Here is a 25,424-nt window from a genome sequence, read left to right on the forward strand (position 1 = left end):
TAATGCGACCCCTCTCAAATGAAAAGGTCGCCCAACATGATGTCCGCTTAGTTTAGCCAGCATTATAAAATCTCACGTCCACCTGGATATTTTCTTTTCGATCGCTGTTCGAAATGGACCTCAGTGGTAATTTTCAAGTTCAAATCCTCACTTTTAGAGGGCTTCTATTTGTTTTATCTATTTTGACCGCGAGTACCGGAGGAAATGTGCTCATACTACCAGGTAAGGGAGTCATTTCTATGTAAACAGCGCAGCGTAATTTTTTTTCTGAAGACAGACTGCAAAAGCCGGGAGTGCTTCTGGAAACTCGTGATGGGGTACGCTACATGCCGCGAGTCTAGAAACCCGTTAGCTACCTCGAACGAAATAGGTTCTTTTCGCAAAAACAATGTAATTCGCTTACTTAAAGAAAATGAAAATGGCATCTGCGAAACAATATATCCCATTACAGACTGCAATGCTGCAATTTTCAAAGCTTCTTAGATTTAAGAGCCGAGAGGTTAAAATCTAAGCTCATATATAAACCAAGAGTGTGCAAAAACCATACTTTTCATGCTGCGCTTATTCATAAAGCTTATGTTTGAGGAGTTAACAGTGGGAATACGGAAAATGTTATTCCTATTTCTTTTACCCCAAGAGAATTCCAATTGCTTATTGTAGTCTATAATTGGATGACAAAGAAATTGACCCGAAAGATCACGATATCTCAAATCCAACAAAAATCACAAAAATGCGACGTGGAACTGCAAACTGCTATTTCTGTAAAACTACTCAAAAAATCAGGAGATTTCTCGTACAATCGACGGATCCTTGTGCATGTTGAGACTTGGAACGAAATTATTCAAAATCAGCGCTAGAATTTATGAATCCTCAAAGGAAGGCCGCAAATAATCTCCAACAAAGCTGCAAAGTTTTTCTTTCACTCGACTCCGACAATTGATTTAATTTGGGCTTTCACTTCGCCATTCAATACTTGAAAAATTGGGCGTTTCTTTCCAAAATTTAAATGTTGTCAGCAGCCTAACCTCGGCTTCGTTTCGTTATCCACCTTCATGCCTTTTGATACTTGAATGACCGCGTGCAAGGAAAAGGAAGTTACAATCAATCTTTTACAATTGTTTCAAAAACAGGATACAAGACATTCTTTGACCTTTTGTTTATGTTGTTTTCCCCAGTACCCACCCCCGCTCAGAATGGCGGACCTGTGACTCAAGGTGAGAACCTAATCACTTGACGCAAACTAAGTCGGGTATCCCGTGTACTTAGCTATTAAATTTGGTGGAACACAGGTCACCCATGCTCAGTACACGAGCACATCTGTACTAAAAAACTTCAACTCAACAGAATTTGAATAAAGAACACGATGTCCTTTTTAGACTAATGGGTATGTAGAGGTAACTAAGAATATTGCTCACCGCGCTTTTAAGTCGATCTAAAACAGATTTACCAAGCGAGGTCAACTTTTTTTGGCCATCTTCCGGGAATTTACTGATAAGCAATCGTTTTCCACACTCAAATCCATGTATTTCTGATGTTGCGTAATAACAATGTAGTACAGTTATACTCGTATATCGAGCTTAGGCAACCAGTGTTTGAAAAATCTTTAGCAACTGCACAAACTTAGCGAGTCGTACTTGCTTTTTAAGAGCCGGGTTTGTATAGAAATGTTGAATGGAAAGTAGAGCGCGCGCGAGTTTTCTAAGTAAAACTGAAAAAAAAAACAGTGTCACCTTGATCTCTTTTGATGATAAAGTTATTCAGCGAACAGAAAAGAGAAAAAAGTACAAGGGAAATTATAAATATGGCATAATGCATTTTCCTTTTTCTAGGTGACTTGAGACAAATTACTCCAGACAGCGATGAAGCTAAAATCAATGAAGGTATGACTACACAATCCAGGCCCATTCCTTTGTACCCCGTAAAATATGTTACAGCACTTCACTCTTTTAAGTAGTTTAAACGGCTTCATGGCTGCCTAATCAAGTTCAGGTACTACACTAATTTCATCGCCACGGGCGCTCTCTCCTCATGAAGTCATTTACATCACTAGGTAAAGGTCCGTTAGTAATCACATAACAACATTCCTCGTATCAGGCCAGGATAGTAACAGAATATCGATCCTAAACTCCAGCATAAAAAAAAAATGCAGGTCATCCGTGTACGTGATGGTTTGTAAGAGTTCCGCAAAGACCTTGGAAAGTTTCTGTTACAAGGTCAATCATTAATTTGATAGGACTCAGCTCACTAATTAAGTTGTTCCAAATCATTCCTGTCCCAAAACGCGTATTCTTGTCCTGCTTCGACTTTCACCACCGATTTCACGACATTTTATCAAAATTCAGACCACGAACGACTTCAGACTCTGAGACTCTGAGAGACTCTTAGGACCTGTTTACATGGAGGTGGGGGACCCCAGGTAGGTGAGGTAACCCGCCTAGACGTGGTCGAAAAATAAAACGCGTTTACATACAATCTTACAACCCCGGGGTGCTGAGGTGGGGTTTCTTGAGGTTGTTATTGCGCTTGCAGTTAAGGAGTTTGAGCAGAGGCTTCCCAAGCTCACATCTCGTGAAAGACGAAAGATTAATTCTCGCACACACATGTCTATTCATGAAAGCGTCACGCGTTGTGTTACGTGGTGTTTGGTTTCGCGAGGAACCGTTGACTTAATACGTTACACGGAATAGTTTGGGAAACCAAATATGGTCGATAAACAGCGCTAAATATTCCGAAATGTGTACATTTTATACTCCCTGTGTGTCCGTTGCGATTTCTGGTGATTTCTGCTATGAAACGGCTAAGAAATGTACAAATTTTTAAAACATTCATGTCTCGCTTTTGAGCTTTTTGACCCCGGCTAGGCGGGTTACCCCACTTTGAGACATTTACGTGGCAAATTGTCACCCCGGCTGACAGGGTTACCCTATACCTGGCAGACCAGGCAACCTGCCAAGGCGGGTAACCTCACCTTTTATGTAAACGTGATCAAGATAAATAATGGTAATTGAACTGAGTGGAGTGCAATTTGGGCTGAAATCATACGCGTGATTTCAAAATCGAACGAGCGCGCAGTGCGAGTTTAATTTGAAATCACAAGTATGATTTCAGACCAAAATTGCACGACACGAGGTTCAATTACCACTTCAGTACATCCATTTTGAAATCGCCCAAATACAGGATTTGGTCAGTCAAATATTTTATTGATGTATTGATTGATTTTATTTTATTGATGTAGTACTGAACTGGTTTGAAATTAAATTGATTCATTTTTAGGGGGGGAAGATAAGAGTTTTGGAAACAAAAGTTGCAAAATTTGCCACATGATACTCTCTTTCTTTCATTTTCCTGCAATTTGATTGGTTACTTTAAACAAGCCTTGAAACCTAATTGGTTGCTTTGTTTTAAGTGTAACCTCCTCATTGGCTGGGAAAAAAAATGCGATTTAAGACAAAAAATGGTGCGATTCGTGAATAAATCGCAGCAATTAGAGCCGATCAGGTTACAGGGACCACCAGTGATTTCAAAATGGGTGTAATAAAAGAAGAAATTATATGGACAGGCGGGTTACCTCACCCACCTGGGGCTCCCCTACCTCCATGTAAACAGGTTCTTAGACTCCACGAAAATTAAACCTTCAGATCTTCTTTGTACATGATGGTATTTAGAATTACCGCCCTGATAGTGACATGGATTTTTTTACAAGGTCAAATCTTTAATTAAAAAAATAGACCAATAGCACAAAAAATTGAGCAAATAAATGTTTTGAGATTGTCTGAATCAACCACACCAGAGATATTTAACTCAACTGCTTCGATGTGAAGTTATTCTTTCCCCCCCCCAACCTTATAATTTATTCATTTTATTCCATTAGCTATTGTTTGACAGGTGTCAACCGCTCTAACCCACCCATTCTTCATTTGCTTAAGACATTACTAGTTTTATGTTTGTTTGCAGTATCTCAAGATTTTAATGAGTAAAAATTTTGCTAAGAGTAAAGAATGCTCTAAGATAAAAAGAGCTTCATTGAAAGTCGAACTTTCTTGACATGTTTACATGACCAAAAATAACTTTTAATTATCGTTCTGATGCCATTTTAATAATTGTTTTCTAAATAATTTCTTTTTTTTTGGATTTTACAATACAACCTGAAACATCCAACAGCTTTAGAAATTTTTTTTTTATTGAGATCTTTCATCGTATTCACATCCAGCTCACTAAATAATACAAATACTATCCCAATGATTTTCCAACTTTCTCATAAACAAGAGTGGAATACACTCTTAATAACTTCAGTAGCCTGCAGTGATATTTCGTAATTTATGTGATTGGAAAATATTAATTCACCAAAATCAACCCTAACTTTTGAACATAAGTTGACCATTGACTCAGGAGTCTGATACGTGAGTTACCAAACATGCGCTGTGTTCAAGTATCTAATGATCTACTTATCAAACACCCCCTTCCAACCCGAGGTTAGAAAAGCACTTGAATGGAATTAAGAGTTAAGCCTTTGGCTCCTAATCAATCTTCGTCTGCTTCTTGTGTTTTTCAACAACAGTAGAAGTTAAGTTTGCTTTTTGCTTAATTTACAGTCCTCTCCGTACATCCCCCCCTCCCCACCCCCCCCCCCACTATCTACCAAACAGAGGAAAAGTGCACCACGCGACAGTTACACGAACTCATCGGACACAAAGGATCAGGAAGTTGAAAGAAAGGGAGGCAGGGGCTATCTTGAGCCTAACTCTCCCATGATGCAACCCAATGCGTGCACTTACGTTACCTTAGCGACATCTACTTTTTGGGACAAAATGTAAAATCTACCATTTTTTCCTCACTGTTTAGTTTTAGGATACACAGGTCCAGATATACTGCTTGGAGATATCATCTCAGATGCTGAAACCCTAAGGTTTATAACTCAAGATCCAAATTCCCGCAATGCCATAACTTACCCACATGGCTTGTGGCCGAGCAACACAGTCCCCTACATCATAGACAGAAGCATTGGTGAGTATTCCCAGAGCGATTACAACCCACCTCTAGTAATCGATGCGATACAAAAAGTTTGTGGTAATTACTGGATTTAAGGGTCTAAAAACAACATAATTACTGGTGTATCCATGGGGAAGGTTTGGCGGAAGGGCGGGGATCAGACTCGTCGTTTTTCTACTCCTTATGTGACTCCAAAATTCTTGCAACGACAGGATTGCAAGTTGCTAATTGATAGTTGCTAATACTTACATCTTACCTCGTTTCTGAGTCATTTTGTATGTTTGTTTAAAATTTATAAACGTAGGACAACAAGGTGTGACAGCCATCAACGATGCCATCAAAGATTATCATAGCCAGACATGCCTGAAGTTTGTCTCCAGGACCACTCAGAGAAATTACATCAGATTTACTGTTGGTGGCGGGTAAGCAGGAAATTTCTCTCTATAGTAAAAGAAGCGCATACGCTTGTGTAATAGCACCATATGTATAACGTTTGATCTAAAATATTTAACGTAGATCTAAATACTTCTTATTAAATAATCACATACGAGAATAACTTCAAATATACTAGATGGGACAGCTCTAAAGGGAAATATCATGGTATTTGGGTTTTGTTACCAGGGTTATGACACGCGTTAAATATCAAGCACAACCCACGCAGTATAAATTGCTAGGCACCGATCTGTGCGCCATTAGTATATATGCGTTGTTAAAATTTGTACTTCACAAAAACTATTAGACTATTAAATCTCTGATAAACTAGTTTTAAGAAGGTTACAATATTTTATTACATAAATTTATTGCATAGGCTGTGCACAAAACTTTAAAATGACTATACATTTATAGCCAATACCAATCCCTATACATAATAAAATGTCAGTATGATCAAAGGAAAAAATTATGTGCCATACATCTGCAAGAGTTCATGTAATTATTTTAATAACGTGAATATTAACTGATACTAGGAATCTAAGAATATTCAAAAGAAAATAACATTTGGTTTAAAAATTAGAATTCAGCATAGGCCAGATAATCAAGATTCCCAGAAAAAGAAATGTATACTAATGAAAAAGTGAAGCAAACTTTCCTACAACACCTGCCTGTACCTGTACAGCAGGTAGTAAAGTCATTCAAAGTAGTCATAATCCTGGTTTTTACATGTTGAAAACCAACACACATGCAGATTTCCTGTAAACCTGTAGTTCAAGCCTGTGATGACTTTGAAATTTCGATGCACACCTCAAAAGGATAACAAATAAAATATCAAGTTTTTATTTATTCAGTTTAAGTTAGTGGGATAAAATTGAGTCAAACATTCATACAATGACTGGTTCAGGAAGTTTTAACGACTAATTTTTAAGGTTAGTCTACCCTGAACAATCACCAGTTTTATAAAGGGCAGATAAATTGCTATCCAGCTGATAGGTGATAGCAAAACGCATAGGGTTATCCATGGGATAGAGTTTTATCCAGTAGATAGCACTATCCGACTTCCGCACAACCAGGGCCAGGTTTGTCCTGATAATGCACAAAAGAACTATCTGTGGCAAGAGGGCATGCTTTCCTTTCTTCATTTAAAGAAATACTGAGGTTATCATCTTTCCACAAGCTCAGGGGAAAGTGAGAGTGATTGAGACTGATATTGACTATGTTATTTGAATAAATCTCCAGAGGAGGTTTAAATGTAAGATATGGTCTGCACAACTCTCTTATTTTTATTTTTTAACCGATAAACCTAAGGCATTTATATTCTTGCTTTGTGCATTATGTGGACGCCAATTAATTTAACTTTCATGGGTTAAAATAAAAACAACCTTCTCTTCATCTATGTGCCCTAAACATTATGGGGAAAGAGGTAGGTCAAAGTAAAAACATGAATTAAAACAGGAGGGTCCCCATTAATTTCAGTCTAAGTTAAAGGAGGATTCTTGCCTTTCCAGAGTCCAGCCCTTTAAACTGGCATATGTTGTGACCAATTCTGTATATGAATGTTTAGTTTGGGTATAAGCATTGATAAGAAACACCATGCATTAATGAAAGCTTGAGAAAGAGTATTTAATGTAATCTAAATAATAATATTAAATGTTACAATGCAGTAATTTACACATCAAAATTATATAATCACACAATTCCAAACAAAGGAAGTCAGGTTATTGACTCACCTGCTTCAACTTTGAGGGCTTAAGGTACAGAGAAATAGATATGGTAAACAGTTACCATTAATACAAAGTTGAAAGTTTGAAAGCTAAAAGATGTACATTACAATTACCAGACCCTATGCATCCTAGCAAAGAAAAGGTCAATTACCACCATAACTTCTCCCAAACATTCATGCTTACTGGAAATCATTAACTTTTGTCACTAGGTAGTATTGTACTTACAATACTTCTATCGACACAAATGCATTTTTCTAAAGTTATCTCATACCATATGACTCTACAGGTCATGTGGAAAGTTCCTGCATTGGGACTGACATTTCAATTACCTCAGCAAACTGTAATCATCAGAATTGCAAGCTAAGGTGTATTTACCAAGTGCTCAAGTTTCCAAATTAGTCACCTAATTGTTAGAATGGAGTTCACTCCTTTTTGAGGCTATCTTCAGCTCAATCATCCTGTTACATGTGGAAACATCAAATATGACTCACATATTCAAATAATTACCTGAATCACAATTTATAATTTTTTGAACAACCTGCTTCCTTTAATTGTGCTCCAGAAATAGTAAATGGTATTGAAGAGAAAAAAAAAAGTTCTTGAAACCTTCTATGTTAAATGAAACTTTGAATAAATGTTCATTGTGATGGCAACCAAAACATCTGTGAAGCTATTAATAAGAACAATTATCTTTCCATGTAAACAAACCATAATGAAGCATGATACAAATAAATTTAATCTCACCCAGTTTGAATGTAGCATCCAAAATCTAATTAACTAGTGAATAGGAAAAAGTTAAATGTGTTTTTACTGCTTCTGTCATTCTAAATGTTACAAATCAATCATGCCACCACTTAACCCTTTTAACTCCTAAGAGTGACTGGCATCTAATTTCTCCCAACAACATCACCCCTGAATCACACATCAAGGTCATGAGAATAAAGGCAATGATCACCAACTAAAGAAGCTCTTGACTGTTAAGCAAATTCTCCTTGTTAGCACCTTAGGAAATGTATGGAGAACTGTATGAAGAATATGTATACTGATGTTAGGGTGTAAAGGGTTAAGGATGATTTTTTTGATGATGTGTCCTTTTTCTTATGGACATCTAATTTTAGCATCTATCTTTTACTAGCTGCATGATTTAATAGAAGAATCAAGTCTGCTACACTGGTAACTTGACACATATTGCAGGCAAACCCTACTAGTGATTAAATTTTATTTGATCAAAAACATGAATGGCAATAGAGGAAATTAGCTAGTGCAATTCAAGCTTCCCTTCTTAAGTATTCTGTCATGTTTTTTCTATCATATGGTAAAGTTTAATTTATTCATAACATCACACTCTCATCAAAGTTTTTGTTACATTTGAAAGCATAATGTGACAGAGTCACTTAGGCTTATTTCCTACTTAAAACATGTTTGTTCTGTTTATTCTATTTTATGGAATTTTAGCGATTTGTTAGGAATGTTAGCGATTTGTTAGGAATGTGTTAATTTTGTTAGTAATGTGTTAATTGTATTATTCCTTTAATTGCTGATTTCCCCTATGTAATTCCTGTTTAATTAATCGCTCCTAGCCCAAATTTGGTTTTAAGTTATTTTTACCTTTTCCTGTATTTGACTATAAGTTACAACTGTTTGCTCGGTGAGTTCAGTTGATTTGTTGCCTTCCTGAGAGTGTCTTTAAAGCGGATTTTAAGCTGTACTAGCTTTTGTGTCACTCGTTCCCGTTTTTTATTGTACCGTTGCATTCATTTGCTGTGTAATAAACTTGTAAATCTTCCCTCGGATCTTTTGTTCTTACGTCGACCGTTTTGGCTGTCTTACAATAAGAATATTTTAATTAATCATTAAAATATAATGAAATCCCCAATTTTAACCCTAAAAAGTCCCACTAGAGATCTAGACAGAATTTCTCCTCACACTATCAATATGATATCAAGTAGACAAGTAATAAGAATAAAGAATGGAGGAAAACATTTCAACCAACATGGCATCTTGTCACGTGATTGCAAACCAAAAATAAACCTACAAATATCTTCTTCATTTTTGGAGTTAAAAAGTTAAGGCAATCGTAACCTGTAAAATTGTACACACCTGGCAATCCTCTAAAATCGCCTAGATGGGATCTTGGTTCAGATTGCACTGTAGAGGTCTTACGTAGGCGATTGGTTGTCCCAATCCCGCACAGTCGCGTTAAAAGTGTACCGTGTATCCTGAATTTGGAGGAGGAATAATACTTAACTCAAAAGGGCCCTGACCTCGTTGAAGTATTTCAAACCCTTCACCAGCAATTAACTTAAGGTAGCTTTCTTCTTGCTTCGTCATGACATCTGTTGCGTTGGTCTTGCTGTTGAAGCAAATTTTTTTGCGGTCTTGACCAGCCTGTTGCAACTGGATTTTAAATGATCTGCCACGGACTGCCAACTGCTTTTTATCTGCTAGACAAAAAAATTCGTGGGTCCATGTATCTCGTTTGAAGAACAATACTGTTGTGTTCCGTTACCTTCTTTTAGTAGCCGGAGCTGACGACGCCGACTGCTGTCTGCTGCTGCTTGAGAAACTGGTTGACCTTGCGCGAGCCGTGTACGGCTGAAATAAATTTCGAAAATTCTCCGGTACTCGTCCCTCGCTTTCCCGTTTGTTCACTGCACTGACTACTGCACCGTACCTTGGGGAACCATTCTCGGGACTCTGGGATGTGTGTTCCCTAATAAGATGGGTCGCCTTTTCTAAAAATAATTACAAATTCACCACTCTTTCACGAAGAGCCACCATGTTTCTGACCAAGGCAGGGGGACAGAGAGGAAATATATGAACATAATTATAATTTTGGCGGGAAATAATTTATCTTGTCCAAAACTCGTTTCTGAGTGCCATGCCAAACTGCATGTTACCTTGACAAAACACCATAATGAAACGCACGCTATGAAAATGGTAAATCATAACAGCAAAACTGCTTTTCCCAATGTCGAAATTGAAGAATACTAAAATGCAATGGCAAAATAGCAAAGTATAATAGCCGAACGCCAAGGTAGAGTGACAAATCAGCACATTGCAAAAGCTCCTCCTCTTTTTCCTGGGATCCTTTGTGGTTCGCTTCTCTTTGTTGATGACCCTCAACTTGCTTTACACCTCTTATTTCTTGCTTTCTTTTGTCGCTCTCTCTCTTTCTTTCCGGCCTATTTTCACTCAAAACCCTTTCTCCACGCACTTGAATTATAACAATTTTCTCCGGCTGACAAAGCTCCAGCTCTGCCGGTATCTGCTTTTCGAGTTAATTCAAAATTGCAAAATACTGAGAATTACTGTTCAACTACAACCTCACCAGTTCGGTTTCCACTCAAAACGCGTTTTATAAATTAATTGCTTACGCGGCTTCACATTTACCAGCTCACGTGAAGCCCTCGTCTAATGCCTAACCGTGTGCCCGCGGTAGGCTGCACTCAAGCTCAGTACTCGAGTATGCACACTTCATTGTGACCTGCCAGTGTCTCCTGGCACAAATGGGGTATCCTAGTTACACGCCCAATTGCGCCTGCGCATTACCTTCTACTTTGCCCTTCCATTACGTAATAGCTAGGAACGCGCCTGCAATGCACTTGGCCTTGCACTCTAAAAGTAGCACCTTGTATGGTTGGTCAAACGGTCGTAAGTTCAAATGTATTCGGCTACATGGGTTACTACTATTTCATATAGTTATGGACTATGCTGCGCGCGTTGCGAACTCCGCTATTATCTGCCAATCGCCTGTGAGTGGTTGCAGCTTGACTGGCACCCGAAGCAGAATCCTGTTGCAAAGTATTAAGCTTCATCCTTTCTTGCATACTTTTCGTATTCTTTCGCTCAACTACGCCTATACTAGTTGTCCACCTTTCTCCTCCGAATCAAAACACCACATAAGGAAGTACAAGGTTCACAAATTTATCATCTCTTTTGACTGATAGGTGCTCGTCATCTGTAGGTCGTACAGCACGTGGAGAGCAGAAGATAAATCTTCATCGAAACTGCTGGTTCAAGGGCGTTGTCATCCACGAAATAGCGCACGCAATTGGCTTCTTTCACGAGCAATCTCGATCAGACAGAAACAGTTACGTCAAGATCCTGTACGAGAACATTGAAATAGGTGAGAAGAGGGCTTTGTGATACTATGAAAAAAGCTATCGCCTTAGAATCACCACTGAAAATAAATTATAGAAGCTCCAATAAGACATTTTACTGAGCCAATCTATGGTCGGTAAGTTAATTGAGAAGGAGGTTCTGGAATCTCCCTTTTCCCTGTATTCCAACTGGTTTTTCTTCCTATTACCGGGTCTTTGTAGCCACTTTACATCCCTTCTCTCAGGTCACACATATGCGTTGGCGCTCGTAAACTTATAACTTTTTTTTTGTTTTGTTTTGTTTTGTTTTTTTTGTTTGTTTGTTTGTTTGTTTTTGCTTTTTTTCCATTTTTGCGTTTAGGCCTCGATCTTTTAACATAATATTTTTTGTAAACACCTGTCAGAGTCCATACACATAAATACAAAAAAACTTTACACAAAATTGTATTCCATCAGGCAAAGAAAACAACTTCGACAAATTCGATCAAGGCCAGATCCAGCATTTGGGAGAACCTTACGACTATAGCAGCATAATGCATTATGGGCCGGATAGCTTTACCCGTAATGGACGACCAACCATCATGGGATTGAGGAGTGGGTCAAACCAAATGGGTCAGCGGAAAGGATTTAGTGCTAATGACGTTCGGCAGATCAATAAGTTGTACAAGTGTCCTGCAAGTGAGTTTTGATGTTAAATACCGTAAAAGTTTCAAACACCAAGGCAATTACACTCTACCTTCCACATGCATTACATGAAGTGTATATTCCGTGTGAGTGCCGTAAAACTCAAACCAAAGTAATCACAACGGCCACTCAGAAGAAAGGAAAACACCAATGAGAATTTAAAGTAAAAACAACCAAATTGGCTAAAGCGCGGGAAAACGCGGACAACCAACTCGTGAGAGTAGTCGTGATTGGTTTTAGTTTTGCATCCGATTGGTTGGAAAAGTGGCACGAGTTTTCTAGACCAATCACAATTCGAAATAAAGAAAACTACAGCAATTTCGGATTTCTTTTTACAGTCAATTGAAAATAATTCTATGAGGACAATTAAATCTGAAATAGGTATCAATTCTCGCACGCGTCTTTCTCCATTACGTGGACTACAAACTAAAACTAAATAAATAACGTAAACTAAATAAATAAGGCAAAGCTGAACTTGACCAATTTTCCTCCTCTAGAGCCAGTTGCCCCAGGTCCAGATGAGAATTCTGTTGGTGAGTAATTTCGCACATTAAGTGAGTGAGAGGAGCTGGAGTGGGGCGGGGGAGGGGGATGGGGGAGGTGCTAGTGAATGGCTACCCAAACTGACTCTGAATCCACCAGATTAGAAACAATTCCTCGCTGGAAACCTAGCCAAGCTCATTGAGGTTGAGTAAAATGGTAGTGCCTTTCTAGACAAATTCGAAGTCCATCGCGAATTTACCTCCCTCCCACTTCCACTTCGCATTTCTTTACCATTCCTTAACAGCTCGCCGGTACTTTTTTTTTCTCCTGGGAGGGAAGAGGCACAGTGAAATCAAAATGGAGCTTTCACTTCGGGTTCAAACTCACGAACGGTTAGGCCTGAAAACAGACGCATTCTTGTTCGCAAATGGTTTGCATACTTGACCGTAAGTAACATTTCTAGCGGGTGCCGGTAAATTTTCTGCTCATATACGGTGCTTTTTACTATGTTGTTGCATCCAGGAGGAGTAGTAGTGATACTTGTTGTCGCTTCACGTAACGGAAATCGTGTCAAACTCCGATAAAGTTTAGATCTTGGGTAATCACTCTAGTCTGTGTCGTATGAAAACCGAACCTTGATTAACGATAATGAGTGTGAGATCATAGAATCAGGAAATGTCACAGTAGCAATTGTCTTCTTACTAGGATTAGAGTGATGTCCGTTAATTTATGTCAGTCCTTTTTTTTCCATAGAGTACTGTAACTTTGACAGTGGTTCGCTGTGCGACTTTACTCAAGCTACTGGAGACCAGTTTGACTGGACCCTCCATAAAGGTCCTACAAGAAGCGGTGGGACTGGACCGAGCACAGATATGTCTGGAAAAGGTCAGCTATTTGATTATCCTATTTTGGAAGGCTTCTTCCTCGTGGAGATTCGGCAAGCCAGAAGGGTAGCAAAAAAGTGCTTTGAATCTATTCTGTCATTAATTCTGCAGCATTCTCAGATCCTCACTGCAGGATCTATCAGATCCGTTGATTATTGGCCGATTTTATAACCATACTTAATCATAACTTAGTCGATAGTCGGCCCCTGCTGACTTTTGTTTTTACACAGGTTATTACGTTTACATCGAGACATCCAATCCTCGCAGAGAAGGCGACAGAGCTGTCCTGCTGTCTCCCCGGCTGACGGGACCTTATTGTCTTCGAATGCATTTCCACATGCTGGGTTCTAACATTGGATCCCTGAGGGTTTACAAAAATTCAGCATCGGGCAACAGTGTTGTGTTTTCCGTTGACGGTAATAAAGGAGATCAGTGGTACTCGGCGGAATACTCCTTAACAGGTCCCGAGCAGTTTCAGGTAATGACGAGTACAAGTACGCTCTTTTCCCGAGTCATGTAAACTTTACTAGGATCTTTTCTTCGTTAAAGGATAAAACCCATCGAGCGCCTTTTGATATATTGGTGCTTCACTAAGCACCAAAGTGCAAAGTGGTTCATTAGCGAATTGTTTTCGTTTTGCATCTGTGTGGTTGAGAGGGTGACACAAATTTCAATACCAATAACATACAGCAAGACTGATACAATCCTGGTTTCCTTCGACATTCACATGAAAAAAATCTTCATTAACACCGAAACACAATCTCGATTTGATTTGGCTCTTGCCACGTCCTGTGAGCTATTAGTTTGAAATATGACAACCCATGAAATCTAACAACTGAAGAAGAACATCGCGAGGGAATGATAATTTAATTATAAAATTGTAAACTTTATCTGACGTCGTCGATGGTAGTAATCTTCGTGCTACTCACTCCCTGGGCTCCGCACGGTGCCCACACCTCCCCTCTTTTCTTTCGCTATTTTTTTTTTTTTACTCGCATGATTAGCTGTTCGTAGTCTATTGGTGGAATATTTTTCTACTTTTTCCAACACTGTGACGAATAAATAGAGCTGGTCTGCTTTGTTCATTATTTCATTTGATACTTGTAACGTAGATCGATGAACACGACGATAGAGAAGAATAATCTAGCATCATCTCAAGTTTATGATAAATATATCGATCTCTAAATACGAGAGCGATCTTCGCATGAATGAACACTACTTAGGAGTCGTGAAAAACGGCCTGAAAGAATTTCAGGCCTGTACGGGATTTGTACCCATGACTTCTGCGAAGCCGGTGTTCCGCCAAATAAGCCAATATTTCGACAGGGAATTTGTCATTATGTTGCTTCTTAATAGACCCATGAAGTGATGGATAAATGACTGATTACATGAAAATCATGTATGTAAACTGCGGTTTAAGAAATGATTGAGTCATGATCGTTTATATTGATCTCTTTTGCAATGGTCCTAACACGCGTTTTTCCGATAATTTCTGTATACGTTGTAGCTTGCATTCGAGGCTGTCCGTGGCAATGGCTACCGAGGTGATATTGCTTTAGATGAAATTAAACTTGTCCCTGGAAAATGCAACGCATCTCCGGGCACCCCTGCTCCACCTGTCATCAAAACGCCGGTCAAACAAAAGACCACACCTGAGCCACCTACTCGTGGAGAAGGTAAGCATGGGTATTCAGTCATAACGTCACCGAATGATTTACCTCCCCACCCAGTCACCTACCCACCCCTCCCTTCCCCACCTCCCCCTTAGAGACTAAACTTCTTTTTTGGATATTTTCTAGTGCACTGCAACTTCGATACAAGGACTTTGTGTCAGTTTACCCAGACTACTGCTGACGAGTTTGACTGGGTTCTGAACAAAGGGATTACCTCAAGCGCGCCGGAGACTGGCCCGAGATCCGATGTTTCATCCACAGGTTAGCAAATAGCTCTTGCTTCACGACATCTTCAGAAAAAAAGCAAACATTTGATATGAGATTTTTCTATTTTTTTTTTCCCTTTTTTTGGCGGATTGGTGACATTTTTGTTTGATTGGGAATTAATTTTCGGGCTGTGAACCTTTTTTTTTCAACAAAGAAAGAAAGCTAATATTTTCAAGTTTTCAAAGTTACTGGAGGTAAAGAGCATATGCTGACGCTCAGTTTGCATGAAGAGTTTTTCATTTAACTATAAGAAGTGGATTTTTTTATGGCGTTTTATTGCATGGGATTTTTCTACGGTCGAAGCTTACTTTTGCGAATTTAGAACACTCTACAGGCTTTTTATGGAACTCGGGTAGGCGAACACAGCGGTCAATGGTCGGCCATGCTCAGAGCATCAATTCTGGTTGGCCACGCGACAATTTCCTGCGCAAACTTTGACAGGAAAACCTAGCAAACAACTGCTGTCACGTAAAAGAAACGAAAGAAAAATTGAAATGAATATAGAAATCTGTAAAAGGAAACAAAAGGTTGGAAAAGAAAACCCGAGTCTTTTTAAACAAAAAGCTTATTTAAGTAGGAGTATCCTGTTGATTTACCAATCTGTTTTGAGCTTTATCAAAAAAGGTATTTGCTTTTAAAACACCATTAGTTACCAGCTTGTGCAGATAAAAGTAACTCGCGTCACCACTGTGTTACCTAAGATTCTGTCCCAGTGCTTCATAATAACTTGAGTTATGCTTTTTGTTATTTCCTCAGGCTACTACATCTATGCCGAAGCTTCATTTCCGCGTCAAAATGGAGACCGCGCCCAGCTATTCTCGCCGAAGCTGATCGGTGACTACTGTCTTCAGTTTTATTATTATATGTACGGAGCTCAGATGGGAGCTCTTCATGTCGTTGTTCTTGTGGGCGCACAGAGGACCAAACTGGGTTCCATCACAGGTGACCGGGGACAAAAGTGGTATAAAGTCGACACCGACATTCGGAGTGCACAGGCCTACCAGGTAGAGTTTTCGGGACTTCCCTTAATGTTTTCAACTAAATCAAAGATGACAGCTTGAGGCGGTCCAAAACAATCTTGTAATCTTTGGACATAAATTTTTCAATAGATCGATAAGACCAAAATTGTTTCTTGACAAAAAGTACCGGAAAAATGCCCTAAACATTATTGGATCGTTTATCTGACATGGAAGGTTACCATAGCAACACTACAGTCTCTTTAAAATACCATTGATTCTGACTGTTGATGCCTGTGACTCAACAAAGAATTAGGTGATACCCATTACTCATTATTGATTATAATCAAATCTAGAATTACATCAAAACATCAAGAGTCCTCCCTCTAAAAACTGTTATTAGGTTCAGAACGCGTTAGAGCCATCTTAAATGGTTTACAGGTTAAGGTGGCATTACTGATAAGGATATAATACCTTTTTAATTTGGTTTGTGCCTGACATTTAAGACTAAGAAATATTTGCTTCATCTAATGCGATGAGTTTTAGGGTATCATTTCCTTTGGCCTTTAGGGACATCTGGCACATCTTCATTCGTCTTGACTGAACATTAAAAAAGTAAAGTAATTGTTCAACTGACCACACAAAAGTCCATAAGATGACACGAATGCAGAATTTATGGAGAGTCAAAATCACAATAAGACGTAATCGAAATTGTGAAGAAAGTGGCCAATCTTAATCAAAAAGTGTAGTATAGCAAGAAATGCAGATAAAACCTAATCTATTTTAACGTTTTCATTCAATTTTTTTTCTTTTCATTTTGCTCTAAATTTTGCATGCTTTTCTAAGGAGGAAGGGGAAGGTAGATGGGTAGTTGTGCAGCTTTTTTCTCATCTAATCAGTTATCATCTTTTTTTCTAATTTTTCAGATAGTTTTTGAAGCAGAGAGAGGCATTGGTTACACCGGAGATATTGCTCTAGACGAAATCAGATTAAAACCAGGGAAGTGCAATCAATTTCGAGTCGCAACCCAGCCCCCAACGACTATCAAAACTACTCCTTTAGTCACACAAGGTACGTGGTCTGTTACGATAGAAATGTTTTGACATGCTACAGCTAAAACTTAATCGTGAAATAACTCCTTTTGATGCCCGATATCGCAAATTATTTTTCCATGGCTCGACATCCCCTGATTTTTTTAGTTCGGTCTTTGATCCTCACGTCAGTTCTGGGGGAAGTAGCTTTTTAGGCGTAGTTTTCAACTCCGAATTGATCATATAAAACCCTTCATTTTTTTTCCAGCTTTTTCAGTGTTCTGCAACTTTGACAGCAGGTCATTGTGTGAATTCACTCAAGATAACCGAGATGAATTCGACTGGACTCTGAATAAGGGTGTAACAGGCAGTAACCCCAGCACGGGACCAACAGCTGATCTCTCAGGAAATGGTAGGCTGAAATAAAACTTTGCCATATACAATATGGCTTCCAAATGATTATCTGTTCACTCTTTTGGCCACCTAAAGACTATGAAGGTGATCGTAGTTGAATAGCCACGGTAACATGATGAAATACGAGAAAAAGGTTTTCCGTGAAAGGCTTGAAATCTCTGCAAGAGTAGTTGAGACAATCTTTCAAACCATTTTCCCCACCGCCACTCACCGTATGATTGCTTCCGGCATCCAGTGAGAGATTTCCCCAATTTCGGGGGGGAAATGCATGTTTACGATCGCTTTCAGTGACCAGCGTCTGTTTCAAAACTTGCCCGCATCAACAAAATTCCAACCGACACTCGCCGATTGGCTTTAATCCCAACCTTCTCTCACAGGTTACTACATTTATGCTGAGGCTTCCAATCCTCGGAGGCCTGGCGATCGGGCCCGCCTTCTGTCTCCAGTTGTGACTGGCAGGACCTGCGTGGCGTTCCGATTCAACATGCATGGAAGAGATATGGGGACCCTAAATGTGTACGGCAAGGTGGGGCCCATGGAGCAGGTTATGTGGGAACACAACACTGACAGGGGAGATACATGGGAAGCCATGCAGATCAACGTCGAAACATCAGCTCAATTCCAGGTATGCGGCCTACTTAGGCTTCGAAATAGCCATAGTGCAATTATGAGGAATCATAGGTTTTAGCTCAAAGATATCCACTTCGTAAGCAAAGGGCATGAGGGCATCCTTTTACAAATGGGTGCCAAGGAGGGAGGTATAAGAGACGAGGTTTTATGAACCTTCTGAGAAAATGCTCAAACTGGAAATTCATACCATATTTTCTTGTCGCATTACTTCGAAAATGTACTTATTCCCCTAAATATTACTTTCCTGATCATAAATGGTTCACTGTCTTCGCCTCTTTTTTTTTTTTCTTTTTTTCTGACTGGTTTATCTCACGCAGGTTGTATTTGAAGCTATTCGTGGCAAGGGATACAGAAGTGATATAGCTCTGGATGAGATCTCGATCTATCCTGGCCCATGCATTACAGCAGCTGAACCTTTGGCCCCTACTACAGCCACATTACATACCACATCAAAGATCACTCCTCTTAATGGTCAGTGTTAGTGTAAATTTGAATGTTGACCTCTTACGTAAAAAAAAATACATTAATTACGTCGTTGCTGCATAGTCTCACAGATCCAAGTATTCTATTGAAGAGTGTCCTTTAATCACTTCCGGAAGTGATAAAGAAATGATTTTAAGAACTGACTAAATAGAATCAGACCCACCGCCCCCTCCATTCAAAATTAAAAAGGAAATCTATTCGATTTACGAGAAAACATTCCCCACTTTCATACCTTTCTAGTCGTTTTCATATTCCTGCGTGTATATCATGATTATCTCATTAAATAAAGTAAGATTATACGAAAAAAGTCGTACAACAGCGTGGTAATGCAATTTAGAAAACATCCCCTATTGCCAAGTCCTTGAAAACCCATCTTTAGAATCTGCTTTTCTTTTAGTAGCAACATTTATTTACTCCTGAGGCATGTTTTTAACTCGAGTAAACGCAGTCCTGATTTAGAAATTTAAAAAATCTTAAATTCATATTCAAACATAAGGATCTTAAATTCAAATCCAATTACGAAGAGCTTGGGAAAAACTTAATTGACTTGGAGATATTTGCTTGTAAAATACTTGGATACGATTTCGTCTCTTTAGTTAATTATGGAAATAGTTGTGCATGTTAATACTCGTATATCTCAAAATAATTTACAGATTTAAGATGTTTATCTGGGTGGACTAAATTTGGCAGATCGTGCTACAAATCCTTTGATGCCAAAATGTTATGGCACGCTGCAGAAGCTCACTGTCAACGAGATGGCGCCTCTCTCGTCGCCATCAATGGCGCTTATGAACTTAACTTCGTCAGGAACTTAACCAGGCGAATTTACGGAGACTATGCAGTTTGGATCGGGCTTCGCCGAGACTCTGAGGGGGAATTCTCACGTTGGGAGAACGGAGAACCACTTGCTTACACCAAATGGTTCAAGAACGAGCCTGACAATCTTTTCGGAGACGAGAATTGCGTTGAGATGTTTAAATATACTGGTAAATGGATGGATTCCACCTGCACTGGGGTGTCTGCTCGGAGTCATCCTTTCATTTGCGAGAGCGGTAAGATTTGAGTGACTACAATTAATTTATGAAGGTGTTATCTCAAATTTAGTAAACAATAGGGAGGTCCATTTGAAAAGAGAATCCTGCTAAGAATCAAATATGCCCGGCTAGATTGGCCGGAATTCAATTTTGTGCAGCATTTTGATGAAATTGCCAAACAAGGCAAATTTTTTGAAGCCTGTTTCTCGCGAGCTTCTTTCTCAGTGGAAGAATCTTCGCCTCTCAGAACAGGAACTGCCTCGGAGATATATACAAGCATACGTGGTAACTGTAGGCAGTTGTTTATATACCAACACGATGAATCCTGTTATTTCACCGATTCCCGAGCAGTGAAAAGCCTTTAAACCCTCAGATTGGCTCACAACATCTTACTCCACACTTGTAGAGTTGGAGAAGAGTAAACCCCAATGTCCACCCGGTTGGGATGAGCTGAGCACCGCCTGCTATAAAGTTTACAGTGGAATTCGAGGGATGTCCCCGTGGGCTGACGCAAGTAAAGTGTGCCAAGCATCACGTGCCAGCCTCGTGAGTATCACGTCGCCAGACGAGCGTAAGGAAGTACTTTCTTTAATGCAGCGTTATTCTGAGGGCATGTACGGCTACTGGATTGGACTAAAGCGTTCTTTTTCAAGCACGTTCTCGTAAGTAGTTTGAAGTTTGAAGTGTTCTTCAAAAGTCATTAGCAACCCCATGTGGAAATGAATTTAGCGTTGTTGGTTTCTAAAGCTAATCAGTATAAGTTGTAAATGCTTACCCTAAATTTTCAATATTGCAAATTCAGAAAACCAAAGTAATCCCAGCAACCACTAGAACTAAGGTTTACCCGATGAAAACTCAAAGTGACAACAAGGAACCTTCCTGAGGCGCAGGAAAACATAAATGACCAAGTCAAAATTGGTTTAGTTTGATTGGTTGAGAGGGTAGCGCGAGTTTTCTGGACCAATCACAGAGCAAAGTTAAGTTCAACAAAAGCAATGCTTGAAGACTTTCGACGCTCAATTGAACATTGCTGCGCTTAAGATTAAGTCAGGTTCTTTTGATGAGTTCTTTAGCAAGACACTTTACCGTAACAGTGCCTCTCCCCAACCTTAAGCAATGATAAGTACCGGCAAAATATCAAAGAAACCTGTGATAGTTTCACCCCCTTCTAGGGGGAGTATTAATACTCCTTTTCATTTCATGCTACAGGAGCTGGTATCAGCTCCGGCTGGATGGGCTCTTGGCTCGGGTGTAAACTTATTTTAAAGCAATGTTAATTACAATATTACCTTACCTTTTTAAAGATGGGAGGATAAAAGTCCCCTGACTTACACCAAATGGGCAAGAGGCGAGCCTAATAACTGGATCAGGAATGAAGACTGTGTTTACATGAGTACACAAGATGGAACCTGGTTCGATTCTCGCTGCTCACGTTATCTACCATTCATTTGCAAATTATGTAGGTGTGATTTTATTCTGTTAAAATAAAGTGCTTTTATTTTTTTATAGGACTTCATCTGCCAAACTTGCACCCAGTTGCTCTATGGTGTATTTTTAAGCCTTAATTTTTCGCACCACTTACTAGGGGCTCGGCTCCCACGACTGGCTACGAGTATAAATGTCTCATTTATTAGGACAGGATTTGCTGCGCAAGAAAAAATCAGATATCTTAGAATTGCAGTTTTCAACCAATCCAGCAAAACTGCGTCCCAACCTGTAACTTGTAACGGTTTACTGATTCAAAGTCCGCCAAACGGTTTCTTTTAGGTTATATTTGAGTGAAAAATTAGCCCCCTTTTTTCTGTATGTCACACCAATTATGTTCAACTGAGTAACAGTTACCATTGAAAAAAAGCAGTTTACAAACACACGGATTACCTACGATCGCGGTGTGCGGGTTTCATGTCACAATAATCAGATCTGGGCTACCAGAAACAGCCAATGAAAGGGCACCTCAAATCGAAAGTTGACAGCACAGCAAACGAGTAGCGAGTAAACACAGTAAACTTCCCCCGTCGTTTCAGTTAAAATTGTTCTTCACACTATTGCTTTTTCCCAAAATACAGCTTTAGCACGTGATCGTCCAACAGACCCCACTACCCCTCTTCCGGTCACATGTGGGGTGAAAATGAACGAGACTTCTATATCCTCTGGATTAGCTCTTGGCGTAATCGTAGGGGGAAAGGTTGCAATCCCAGGAGCGTGGCCTTGGCAAGTTGCTCTTCTGTGTAAGACTTGCACTGACCCTAGTTGTGGAGGTACCTTGATTTCTGCATATCACGTGATTACGGCCGCACACTGCATTCCCTCCGACACTGATACATTCGTCAAAGACTACAAGGTGGGTATGGAAGAAATACTCTATGCATCTGTTGCAATCGGCGAGCGTGAGACAAAATAAAACTTATTCCACTTGAGTTTGTAAACCCAGACATGTCCAGTTTCTACTGAATGAGTTACATACACCATTAACTCGTTGGTTACCTGCTCTATTCTGCTTGGATCGGCAATGTATATACCACACAAGTGAATAGTGCTTTTTGCACGCGCTGATTGGCTAGTCTGGAAGTGAATAGCACCACCTCTGAGCAGCCGATGAGACAAAATCGTGCGTCAAGAGTTTAATTTCCAACCATTTTTTCGGTATACTGAAAGAAATCAACTTATTTTTTGGTATCTGTGTGATATATAGTACAACAGTTATTCTCTTCAATGTGAAAGTGTTAGAGCACCACTATACACTTCCACTTCGGTGAACAATCGTTAATTATAATCATCATTATCATCATTAGTACTGTTATGATCACTGCTTTGAATACAGATTCGCCTCGGTGAACATGATATCCGTACGAACGAAACTGACGAACAAGACATTGACATAGCCGCCGTTTACAGACACGCTTCCTACGGTGTAACAGCTCTCCACGATAGTGACATTGCAGTCATTAAGTTGGCCTCTCCCGCCACATTCAGTAGCAGCGTAGGACCAGCATGTCTACAAAGCAACAACATAGATTTTCCTCCAGGTAAAAACTTATCTTACCAAGCAGATTAAGACCATCGTTTAGCTCGACTAGATTAACTCCAGCACAGAAACAAAGTTCCACTGGAACTAATCCGAATGAGCTTTTCCCAGAAACAAAAAAAAAGTGATCGAGTCCTAACATCTAAAGAATGAAAGTCGGCCGGGTAAAGAACTGATCATTTTTAGCAAAGCTGGAAATGTCATCGGAATTTGAAAAGAAAAGGGTGTCGGCGTTCTTTTTAGCGAAACCTTTGTGGACTAAATTGCATACTCTACCCATTTCACGTATTTACGGTCCCTCAAAACTTTCGGTAAAAGATATAAGATTCACTACAAGATGAAAGATTCTGGAGCGCACTCTTATGAAAATAGAGAAGAAAGATCAGAACTAAAGATCCTCGCTTGAGTAAATGCTCCAACGCCTTCCTCTTCAAGAGGTGTATGCGCCAGAGACCAAATAATCCTCTTCTGTGCCACTCAAAAGTGGTTAGGAAATTGTGACAGTGACCTTGTTTTGAGACTCCAAGGAGCAACCCAACCATCCAAAAATCGTCTTCAAATGTGCTTGAACTTCGACTATGGATGCTGTCGAGATTTACGTCATTGAGGCATGTGAGGCAATGAGGCCAGGTTGCTAAGGCGTTTTTCAAAATGGCAGCGCCCAATGAATTCTGAGATCTTTTGAAGACAGTCATCAAACGGTTTGGTTACTCTCTGGTATTTCAAAACCCGTTAGGCAGTAAATATTTTATGCATACCTATAAAAGACGGTATAAAAAGTTTTATAATTGTCGTATGTTTACTGAGCACACTTCTCTCTCTCTCTCTCTCTCTCTCTCTCTCTCTCTCTCTCTCTCTCTCTCTCTCTCTCTCTCTCTCTCTCTCTCTCTAACTTTAAGTGAATGGTTCAGTGATACTCGGCGAAAATCTCCTCTTTTCTCCCGTTTTTCCACAGATACAGAATGCGTCATCACAGGTTGGGGTCGCACCCGTCGACGAGGCGGCACATCTTCTGTTCTTAGAGAGGCGAGGGTTCCCTTAGTCGGAGACGCAGACTGTAAAAAAAACTACAGACCAGAGCTCATAACTTCCAACATGATCTGTGCCGGAAATTTGGGAGGAGGAATTGACGCCTGTCAGGGAGACAGCGGAGGTACAATAGAATTCTGCTTTCTCAAATCGGAATGAAGCTCGATAGTTCATATGTTTCACCTAGCTCTATCTAGCTCCATATTAGTACATTATTTTGAAGATTCTGCCATTGACATCTAATTCATAGAAACACGAAAAGACTGTTTCAAGGAGAAAAGAACGGGATAGCGGAAGGTCATTTAGGACTTGCGATAGACTTGACTTCTTTTAAGCATCATCGTATGACTGACATATTTCACCAGTCATTTATCAATCGTTTGATCATAGCTAGTAGAGGGGGGACCCCCTCTACTAACTATGGTTTGATACATTTTTAATTTATGATTCCAGGCCCTCTCGTCTGCGAGAAAGACGGCCGCTGGCATCTCGTGGGCACAACCAGCTGGGGATGGGGTTGTGGTGGCCAGTATTACGGAGTATACACAAACATCGCTAAGCTGTATGAATGGATCAAGGAAAACATGAAATGAAGAGAAGATTGAATTAGAAATTGATCTAGAGTGCAGTTAAAATGTACACGAAAAGAAAGCCAAATAAATCGTAAGGCCTCTATCCCAAGACTGCAATTAAAATTTCATTACTTTAAGTGAACGAAGTCTAGCAGACGATAACATCCCCTTAATGAACACGATTTGGTTGTGTTGTTTTGTGTTTTTTGTTCGTTTTGTTTTGGTATTTTTCTTTTTGTTGTCTTTTCTGTTGGTTTGTCTGGAAGCAAGAGTTTTCGAGTCTGCTAACAATCGCAGACAAAACTCAGATGCTGTTTATACGGACTTTCGACATTCTACATAAACTGCGATTTGAAGTTTGGTTTGGTAAACCTGGCTCCGGTTAGTTTTTCTTAAGGGAATCCACAAAGTGCTTACCCTTTGACAAGTCAGTGAAGAACCCCTAACGGGGAAGCAAAAAGCCAAATCTCGAATTGACCCAAGACTTTACTTCGCGCGCGTTTTCAGGAACCTATTTCACTCTGACCATCGATTGTATTATCGTATAATTTGCCTAAACCAACTACACACTTTACACTCGTGAAAAAATCTAATTAGTTAAATACGTAAGCCTCCAATTTTGCCTAGAACAGCCTATTTCTCGTTTCCTTTTGGTCATGACTGCCAGTGGCAGTCAGAGTGAAGCGCTTTTGACAACTTTTTAGGTCAAAAGGCGAGAATAAGTTAACTTTTTATTCCCCCAAAGTGACTTGCATCCAATTTATATTTGTAACAAAGAATGCATGAAAATAACTCGGACTAACTTTTTTCTTACTCAAACCTGTAAACTGTGTTATCTAAGGACGTCTGTGGACTGGAAACTATTATAGCCCGTCGATCAATTTCTCACGACCAGCAAAAAAGTTTAAGCTAACAAAGACAGTCATTTGAAAATTGTACAGCATAGAATTTACACGAATCAATACGTAAAAAGGCACGTGGATACGAATGATTGCACATCGGCCGAGGCCT

The 25,424-nt window shown here is 39.6% G+C and overlaps 1 protein-coding gene across 2 annotated transcripts; it reads left to right on the plus strand.

Annotated features, from left to right (window-relative positions):
- LOC113679494 (uncharacterized) lies at positions 1-24,516 on the plus strand. Of its 2 annotated transcripts, XM_089201154.1 has the most exons (24): positions 1-222; positions 1,176-1,214; positions 1,830-1,880; positions 4,843-5,004; positions 5,294-5,411; positions 11,096-11,274; positions 11,705-11,926; positions 12,430-12,465; positions 13,169-13,300; positions 13,530-13,777; positions 14,807-14,975; positions 15,099-15,233; positions 15,996-16,243; positions 17,122-17,266; positions 17,495-17,638; positions 18,018-18,265; positions 18,588-18,741; positions 19,407-19,805; positions 20,194-20,449; positions 21,092-21,246; positions 21,854-22,128; positions 22,609-22,813; positions 23,768-23,965; positions 24,295-24,516. In XM_089201154.1, exons 1-24 carry the CDS (start codon positions 114-116, stop codon positions 24,432-24,434), a joined length of 4,167 nt encoding a protein of 1,388 aa, XP_089057280.1. In that variant the 5' UTR covers positions 1-113; the 3' UTR covers positions 24,435-24,516. The 2 variants fall into 2 exon arrangements, 1 of the variants encoding a protein (XP_089057280.1); XR_016185131.1 differs by lacking the exon at positions 22,609-22,813 and having other exon boundaries at positions 19-222.
- The last annotated feature ends 908 nt before the right edge of the window (positions 24,517-25,424 follow it).

This window comes from Pocillopora damicornis, chromosome 3 (assembly GCF_964200805.1).
Source record: "Pocillopora damicornis chromosome 3, jaPocDami1.2, whole genome shotgun sequence".
NCBI lineage: Eukaryota > Metazoa > Cnidaria > Anthozoa > Scleractinia > Pocilloporidae > Pocillopora > Pocillopora damicornis.

Bases quoted from the DNA above. Each gene is read 5' to 3' on its own strand.
- LOC113679494 (XM_089201154.1), top strand. From the start codon at position 114: ATGGACCTCAGTGGTAATTTTCAAGTTCAAATCCTCACTTTTAGAGGG. The intron at 1,215-1,829 runs GTGAGAACCTAA...TCCTTTTTCTAG, and splicing joins TGGCGGACCTGTGACTCAAG to GTGACTTGAGACAAATTACT. The intron at 14,976-15,098 runs GTAAGCATGGGT...GATATTTTCTAG, and splicing joins GCCACCTACTCGTGGAGAAG to TGCACTGCAACTTCGATACA.